This window comes from Salminus brasiliensis, chromosome 10, assembly GCF_030463535.1.
Source record: "Salminus brasiliensis chromosome 10, fSalBra1.hap2, whole genome shotgun sequence".
NCBI classification, from domain to species: Eukaryota; Metazoa; Chordata; class Actinopteri; order Characiformes; family Bryconidae; genus Salminus; species Salminus brasiliensis.
The window spans coordinates 31,845,855-31,855,643 of NC_132887.1; the positions used below are offsets into that span (position 1 = coordinate 31,845,855).

General features: G+C 40.7%; 1 protein-coding gene across 1 annotated transcript; it reads left to right on the forward strand.

Moving 5' to 3' along the window:
• Positions 1 to 117: 117 nt before the first annotated feature.
• LOC140564846 (uncharacterized) lies at positions 118 to 4,537 on the forward strand. The gene is made up of 4 exons (XM_072690511.1): positions 118 to 883; positions 2,237 to 2,443; positions 3,734 to 3,950; positions 4,048 to 4,537. The coding sequence occupies exons 1-4, from the start codon at positions 223 to 225 to the stop codon at positions 4,253 to 4,255; spliced, it is 1,293 nt and encodes a 430-aa protein (XP_072546612.1). The 5' UTR covers positions 118 to 222; the 3' UTR covers positions 4,256 to 4,537.
• The last annotated feature ends 5,252 nt before the right edge of the window (positions 4,538 to 9,789 follow it).

Below are 9,789 nucleotides of genomic sequence, written 5' to 3' on the forward strand. Positions count from 1 at the left end.
AACGGATCTAGTTACTAAAAAGAGCCGGCTCACTAGAACGAATCCTTCACGAGTTGTACATGCCTATTTACTAGTAGCGTGTGTGTGTGTGTGTGTGTGTGTGTGTGTGTGTGTAGGTTGCTGGCTGTGTTAGTAATCTACTGGAAGAGAATATCACACGTGGAGATACTGACATGTACATGTTTATCTAGCGTAGCTACAGTTAATCAGCTGGAAAAGATAATGGTAGATGTTGGGCTACCGGAGGAAGTCTGGCTCTGTGTGTTTGAGCTCCTCTCCCCTGCTGACAAACTCAGCGTTCGCACGAGCTGCAGACTTTTCAAGAGGCTGATAGACCGGCCCGCGATGTGGAGGAACAGCACGGTGTGTCTAGAAAAGATGACCTCGTACAAGTCTCATTTCTGGAGAACTCTCGGCAAGCGGAAGATTAGCTCGGCTGTGATGTTAAAGGCAGGCGGCATGAGGGAGTGGACTGAGCTTGCGCGTCGTTTACCCTGGCTGGACTCGCTCACTATTCGCATGTGTTGTGATCCAGCAGCTTTTGAGGGACTCGGTCAATTTAAGAAGCTGAAGCGGCTCGAAATTCGCCACTGTCGATGTCCAAACCTGGTGGGGTCACTAACACCACTGCTCCAGCTCACACACATCAGTTTCTGTGAGGTCGTTTGCGCCCCTGGAGCGGACGTTACTAATGCTGTGTCCCAGCTCACTAACCTCACATCGTTTTATTACCATGAAAGTAATAAACCAATTCCTAAGGCAGCTCTTCACAAATTATTACGTTGTCTGCCAAACCTAAAGCGCCTGTCCTTAAAAATGCCAACGATGCAGGAACCTCTGCCCAGTGATTACTTCTGTCCTACTAAAGCAAACTGGCAACCTGGTAAGTATAAGAGTCGCCCTTACAGAGAAAACACAGGACTCTCACGCACACGTGTACGTTTCTACTTTGTGATATTAAAATTACTTTTGTATCACAGTTCGTTCATTTTTACACTTTTAACATATCTGATCTGTGATATGGTGAAATAAAGTTTTACATTTTATCACGTGATCACACAAAACCGGCATAAACTCTAGAGGCCAAGTTTCTTCCTAGGGGTCCACGATGTATAGCAAGACAAGACAAGACCCTCACCATTTGTATTGGACACAGATGGAATTAACCCATCTGTGAAGTGACCACACACATACCCACTAGTCATCACGCACACACACAGTGGACAGTGAACACACATGCCCGGAGCGGTGGGCAGCCATTGTTGCTGCGCCTGGGGAGCAGAGCAGGTGAAGGGCCTTGCTCCAGGGCCCCACAGTGGCAGCTTGCCGAGCCCAGGTATTGAACCCACAACCCTGTCATCAATAGTCCGGAGCTCTAACTGAGCCGCCAGGGTATGTGAGATGCTACGCCACCACTATGCTCATCACTTGCCTAAGTACAATGAAAACTATGACACACCTGGTTTTTCTTTGTGTGAGAGCAGTGGTAGTATACCAAAATGTAGAACACTAGACCATGAGCCATGACTCCAGACACAAAGATTTATCTGGGAACACTTTTTTTATGCAAAGTAGGCACCCCGATCTGGTAGCTCAAAGGATTTCTAAAATCCAAAAGTTACACAATCCTGCAAAAAAGCTTGTGCTCCCATCAAATAAACTCCACAATGTGTAATTGCTGGATGTACCTAACAGATGTACATAAGCATTTTGGAAATGTGTTAATGAAAATAATCCATGGGGACATTTTTTAGAATAGGAATGAAATATCTAGCTGCCAAACAGCCAGTGAAATAAAAAATAATATAAAAAAGATTAATTAAATTAATTTCTGAAAAGCATGTCAACGCTTGCTGTTTAGTGTTTCCCACAGGTCGCAAAGCACTGTGGGAGTGGAGTTAGAGGAGGTTGTCTTTAATACTGTAGTGTTATTATACGAAAGTGTTATTACCAAAGAGTAGTCCTACCTGTTTGTACAGAAGTCCCTGTGCCTTAGTGTGTAATAAGCCTTGGAGCGTTAAGGGGTAACACTGCATTAGCCGCCATTTTTATGACCCTCCGACAACAAGGCACTTGACAGACTAGCACACGAATACAGCATTAATCACATGTATATGTAGTCACATAGAATTGACATGATCATAGGATGATAGGTTTTATTTAGTAGGGGGTTAGGTGGTAAATATGAGGAAACTCATAATGTGAGAAGGACCTAATCAAGTTTCTCTGAACACAGGAGAGCTGAAGTGTGATACTCTAGGCCTGACCAGTCTTGAGTTGCTGAACTACATGGACCCCATCCTCTCTCCGGTAGCCCTTCAGAGCTTTTCCTGCCTTAAAGGTCTGACGGTTCAGTATAGAGATTGGGCTCCAGAGTCATGCCTGTGTCACCTCAAAACATGGATGTCAACACTTCCACTCCTCTCAGAGCTCAGCATCTCTCGTGAGTATGAACACAACAGCACACAGCAGTATGTGCTGTATATAAAGCTGTTTAAAGCTGATACTGATATTTGGAATGAACCAGATTTCTGCACAAATGGCTCTTAAAATTAAACAGTAGGGGAAAAAACAGTGTGTGCTTTTAATGGGATTGCTCATTTAGTATTTATAATAAACAGTATTTCAAATTTCAGTATACTCTATTCCCCCTTTTTAGGGTTAACCTAAATTTTCTTTATTATTCAGTGCTGTGCAAAGTTCCATTGTTGTTGTCTGAGTTATGAGGAAGATCCAATGAAAAATCAATATAGACACAAAAAAAAATTCAACCCTTTTTCTTTTTTTTGCTCTCACAAACAGTTTGCATTAAAAATGAAATGATGTGCAGTAAACATGCTTCATTCTACAGATTAAAAATATGATATAATTACATTGCTAAGTCATGCACAGTTTCTTGTATGATATTTAGACTCCCCACAATTGTTCACAGTAGTGGTGACAGTGGGCTGAAGTGTTTCATTAAAAGCTGTCATACAGTAGCTCTACTGTTATTACAGCACACGGTTATGAATACACTGCCTGATGCTGAGGGCAGTGTTTTACCACAGGTCTGAGGAGGTTTTGGGAATAAGATGTTTTCTAAATCTAAAAACCTAAATCTATTTTTATCTAAATCTAAATAAATGTTTCTAAATCTGTTCATGGGGGAGGGGTACAAACTAGGTGTTGTGAGGCAAACCTTTACAAGTCTTTACAAAAACAGATTTTTTTTTTTACATCAACATTACTTTTTACTCAGGACACATGTAGATTCACTGGTGGCTTTAGTAAATACAACAGATATGTTGTAGTTATGGCCACCAATGAAATCGCAGTCTGCAAAGAACCATCTTGCACATATTTCATATTTTATTTTTTACCCATAGTTTGTTTTAAACAAATATTGAATTATACACACACTTTCAGAGTTGGCAGGCCTTCACATGGCAAGCTTCATCATGGAAAAACAAAATGTGATCAGTTGTGTAATAGAAAAAGAAAAATATATATATTACTATATTGTAATCAGGCACACAATTTAAAGGGCCATTGTTTCCACATGGCAATGGCAAGCAGTAAAAGTAAATAATTGCCACAAGATGCTATATGAACTAATCTGTTTCACTGGGATGGCTGGAATCCAAATCTCCAAACGTCCCATTAAACTTCAGATATTGCATAAATGGCTTTTAGGGAGAATGAGTGAGAGTGATTAATCTGACCTGATATTTCTTTTACTTTTTTTAAACAGGGGGACATCCGCTTGGGGCCTATTCAAACTCAGTACCTAGGACAGTGCACAGCTTGTCCCTCAAAGGAGTGGTGGCAGAGTTGAAGGCTGTGAGGGAGATGGCGCAACAACTCCCTGATCTCTTGTGCCTTCACTTGGACCTCTGCTGCCGTGAAAGGCAAAACCTTTTAGCAGAGGTTCCTCAGCTTTTCCCCAAAGTTCAGACCCTGAAAATAAGGTCAGATGCCATTTTCTGTTACAAGCAATAGACCTCAAGACTGGCTTGTGTGTTACTAAATTATGTCACTAAATTGTTAATGCTCTTGTTCTCCTAGGCACCACAATGTTCCTGAGACAGAGTTTCTGCATCTTGCACAGATGGCCCATCTCAAGCGCTTAGTGGTTCTGGATCCTTGCCTGGGCCCCAGTTCTGCTCTTACTGGTCTGATTTACAAACTGCACTTGCTGACGAACAGCAGAGTCCATGTCATTCATGCCACAGAACAGAAGGACCGAAATAACTGTCTTTGTGCACATCATTAATTTTGAACCCTGGAAGTTTTTCTTTTAGAAATGTATGTGTGGGATAATGTTCCAGAGATCATTTCAAATTATTTTACATGATCATTTCCACATTCTGTTTTATGCCTTAACGAGCCAAGCTGAAGCATCTTTTAGAACTTCAGCATGAATTCGGGTTCATACGGGTCCTGGAAACCCTGGAAAGTCATTGAAAATAAACATGCTAAAATCCAGTACTGAATAGTCCTTGAAAAATAACAAAATTGAAAAAAGTATTTAAAAGTCATGGAACATATTGTAATGAGCTCCTGTTGTCATTTTATATTATAATATAAAAATATAACAATCTTTTGTAGTAGCATAATTTTTCACATGACCAATCGATGCCCATATTTTACAGTGGGGAGAACAAGTATTTGATACACTGCTGATTTTTCAGGTTTTCCCACTTGCAAAGCATGTAGAAGACTGTAATTTTTATCATAGGTACTCTTCAACTGTGAGTGATGGAATCTAAAACAAAAATCCAGAAAAATACATTGTATGATTTTTAAATAATTAATTTCCATTTTATTGTGGGAAATAAGTATTTGATACACCAGAAAAAGAAACTTAATATTTGGTACAGAAACCTTTGTTTGCAATTACAGAGATGAGATGTTTCCTGTAGTTCTTGACAAGGTTTGCACACACTGCAGCAGGGATTTTGGCCCACTCCTCCATACAGATCTCCTCCAGAGCCTTCAGGTTTCGTGGCTGTCGCTGGGCCACACGGACTTTAAGCTCCCTCCAAAGAATTTCTATTGGATTCAGGTCTGGAGACTGGCTAGGCCTCTCCAGGACCTTAAGATGTTTCCTACGGAGCCACTCTTTAGTTGCCCTGGCTGTGTGTTTTGGGTCGTTATCATGCTGGAAGACCCAGCCACGACCCATCTTCAGTGCTCTTACTGAGGGAAGGAGGTTGTTGGCCAAAATCTCACGATACATGGCCCCATCCATCCTTCCCACAATACGGTGCAGTCGTCCTGTCCCCTTTGCAGAAAAGCATCCCCAAAGAATGATGTTTCCACCGCCATGCTTCACGGTTGGGATGGTGTTCTTGGGGTTGTACTCATCATTCTTCTTCCTCCAAACATGACGAGTGGAGTTTAAACCAAAAAGTTCTATTTTTGTCTCATCAGACCACATGACCTTCTCCCATTCCTCCTCTGGATCATTCAGATGGTCATTTGCAAACTTCAGACGGGCTTTGACATGCGTTGGCTTGAGGAAGGGCACCTTGCGTGCACTGCAGGATTTTAATCCTTGACGGCGTAGAGTGTTACTGATTGTTTTCTTTGAGACTGTGGTCCCAGCTCTATTCAGGTCATTGACCAGGTCCTGCCATGTAATTCTGGGCTCATTCCTCACCTTCCTCAAGATCATTGATGCTCCACGAGGTGAGATCTTGCATGGCGCCCCAGACCGAGGGAGATTATCCGTTATTTTGCATTTCTTCCATTTTCTAATAATTGCACCAACAGTTGTTGCCTTCTCACCAAGCTGCTTGCCTATTGTCCTGTAGCCCATCCCAACCTTGTGCAGGTCTACAATTTTATCCCTGATGTCCTTACAAAGCTCTCTGGTCTTGGGCATTGTGGAGATGCTGGAGTCTGACTGAGTGTGTGGACAGGTGTCTTTTATACAGGTAACGAGTTCAAACAGGTGCAGTTAATACAGGTAATGAGTGGAGAACAGGAGGGCTTCTTAAAGAAAAAGTAACATGTCTGTGAGAGCCAAAATTCTTACTGGTTGATAGATGATCAAATACTTATTTCCCACAATAAAATGGAAATTAATTATTTAAAAATCATACAATGTATTTTTCTGGATTTTTGTTTTAGATTCCATCACTCACAGTTGAAGAGTACCTATGATAAAAATTACAGTCTTTTACATGCTTTGCAAGTGGGAAAACCTGACAAATCAGCAGTGTATCAAATACTTGTTCTCCCCACTGTATATGACCATGCACAGTTTTGGCCGTGGTATTATGAACATGCATTATGTTAACTACTAGCGTGGACTAAACATTCCTGTAAACATATTATGGGAACATTTTTTGTCCTGGAAATAGTTTTTTGGTACTTGAAAAGTCATGGAAAGTCCTTGAATTTGAAATTGGTTAAAGTGTATGAACCTGATAAATGGGCAGGGCTAAATTTCTATAGACTGAATAGATAAATATATGCAATACATTTTATGACCTTGCAAAAACAATCAATTCAAGATGGCCATGAACATGTTAGTGTTAAACTCTTCAGACTGAGAGCATCAAAAAACAAATATGAAAACTGTAGTTTTGGGCTCCTGAGTGGTGCAGCAGCCTTAACGTTGGCCCAATCCTCAGGGGTTTGCAGGTTTGATCTATAATGATGCCACAGCTGTTCCATGGCTGGGGGTCCCAAAGAGCATCCTTGGCCTTGGCCTTGGTAGTTGTCCCTCCAAGTCCCTACTCATTTTTAGCCACTGTGAGCTTCTGTTAGCTTATGTAACCGAACTGTTACTGACCGAAACAGAAGTTAACACTCTCTTCCAAGCGTTAAGACTGTGGGTGTGCAAACACATGGTATTTCTGTGGGACAGACAGTTGTCAGTGTTCTCATGATGTTAACTCTAGTTCTTGATATTTACAAATATACCTTGATATTCCCTTGCAGTTGGCTTGCTCACTGGGGGTCTTAGATTTTTCATGTCTTTTTATGTTATTTATTTTTCCTTTTTCCTATCTGTTACTAATTACTGATTATGTAAAGCTGCTTTGTGACAACAACAGTTGTAAAAAGTGCTATACAAATAAATCTTACTTGACTTCACTAAACGAAAGCACATGAACCAGCTCACAAGTACACAAAACTGCCAGGGGGAACTTTGGCGTAGGCCCAGCACTGTAGATTGATGGGCTGATCGGCACATATTTTGCGGCCTTTTAGGTAATAACATGCATGTGATGATACTTTCACAAAAAGTGAAAGCTGGACTTCTGTGTCAAGGATGAGCCATACCTCATGTTAAACATACTGGCAGAAATAATATTGGATGTTAAAATGGGAGAAGAAATAAACCATTTAAAAAGTATGATCTGTGTATGATCTGATCACGAAGGATTACCAAAATGCATAGCTGTTGCCTGGCATTTGAAATGCGTCTTCTTACATCATTACTGCTGGAGGAGGCGCACATTAATATACCAATATAATAATACTCATAATACCAGCTTATATCCATTAGTTAGTTTGTTATTGCAGCATGCTCAGCTTACTTCTGCATTGGTCTTGTGGTTATTAGTTCTATGTATTTTTTTACATGGGGGAAGCAGACGGTGCTGCGATATTCGAGCATAGTCATTTATGTAGGGGCCAACAATATTAGTTTGCGACAGTCTGAAGTGACTAAGGGTGATAATAAGGAGGTGATTGAACTGAGACAATGTCCGATGCTGCAACAAGCTCTGGCCCCATCCCAGTGATGTGCTGCGCTGAGGCTTACAGTAGTGTTTGGAAAAACAAGTGGGCTTCATGGACAATTGCTTAAAGTTTGGTTGCAAGCCTGGTCTTATGGGTACCCTTACTTTCATGCAGCATAGCCCATAGTCTTTTAGTCAGTCTGCAAACTTAGATATTCTCTCAGTATTCAGCACTGAATGAAGCCACCCCATGCAGATTATAATTTTTTTACACTGCCCAAGATCATCAGGCAGAGGAGGTTGAGTATGTGTAACCTAACACAAGAACACAATCTAACATATGAACACATTCTTATTCATCAGTATTCATAGACCTCCAGGCCCCTACTCAATTTTGAAAGAATTTTGTGATAGATTTTGCTGCAGTGATAAAGTAATAATTGTAGGAGATTTTAATGTTCATTTTAAAAAGGCAGATGACTCTTTAAGAAAGGCATTTGCATTGGTCTTGGAGTCTGTCTGCATTACCCAAAACATAATGGGGCCTACACAAAACTGCAACCATTCCCTGGTTTAATTTTGACCCTTGGTGGTAGCATCCATAACCTAAATATTCTTCCTAAAAGATCAGTAGTCTGTGCCCATTATCTAATTTCATATGAGGTTCATATGAGGTCAAAATGTATGCATACTCCCACAATATTGTCTGAAGCGTTCAATAACACCACTTACGGCAATGCAACTTATTGAAAACCTCCTAGACTTATTGACCTCAGTCTACTCTCCATCGAACCCAGTGGACCTTGGTAGATTAACTAACAGATTCAAAAATACCTATCAATAATATGAACCAAACCTCAGGTTCCAGCTATATTCACCAGCTATGGTTTTATGGACATTTTCTGTAAAAAAAAAATATATTAGACAACAAATCCAACCCTCACTATTAAATCCAACTTGTCTGTCACCTGGTGTGGCTGATTTAGTGCAAAACCTGTTGAAGAAGAAAGGCTGTAAGCATTTTACCCACTTTCACAGCTAGAACCAGAGAAAATAATTCAAATTATACAACCTGCACGCTCTATGCAATTCCTTCAAACCTACTAAAGGAAGTCTTCCTAGTTGTAATCAAACCTCTTAATATTACTAGAACATCTTTTTTTCTACATGTTTGGAACATTGCCAAGCTAAGAAATACCATATCCCTGCCTGATGCAGAAAAATGAGTATGTGCTTTTATTACCACAAAGCTGAACTATTGCAATGCACTGTTATCCAGCTATTCTGTAAACTCCAGTAAATTTCAACTCAGTGTTCAAAATGCTGCAATGCATTGGCTTCCAGTTAAATTCCGTATTAATTATACAATTCTACTATTGGCAGACAAAGCCTCACTCCAGAATACCTGCGAGATCTCATTTCCTATGATGAACCATCACGATTGCTTAGATCACAGGGTGCTGGCTTCGTACTAGTTCCCAATATATAGAAAGCCTCAGCACGGAGATTAGCCTTTTCTTGTAAAGCCCCCTGGAATAACCTCCCAGATAATGTTTGGGGCTCAGACACAGTCTCAATCTTCATGTCCAGGCTGAAAACACATCTGTTTAGTTTAGCATTTGGTAATTCATGTTTCTCATAAGATTCATGAACACAGGAAATTGTGGTAAACTGAGATGCTAGAGCTGTCACACGCAATCGCTCAGGTTTGTGAATGGTGGGGTGGATGGACACCAGTGTTTCTGGGTGCTCCCGTGTCTGAATTACCTGGGTACTGAGTTGGGATAAAGGTAAAGGTAAAGGCTGTTCATGGCTACAGTCAAGCCAGACAGTCTGCACACCCCTTTCACTTTCTCCAGGTTTTATTAAGTTACAGACGGATTCTACAATAGACTGAGTTCATTTTGTGTCACAAAAGTCTACACAGGGTAGCCCACAATGACAGTGGAAGCAGGTTACTAGACATTGTGAATTTATAAAAATTCTACTCACGTGTGGATTACACCAAAAAGTGAGCGGAGGTGCATTCTGGTTTCACTGATACTGCCTGAGATGTTTCTACAACTTAATTGGAGTCCACCTATGGTAAATTCAGTGGTCACCATCTTTT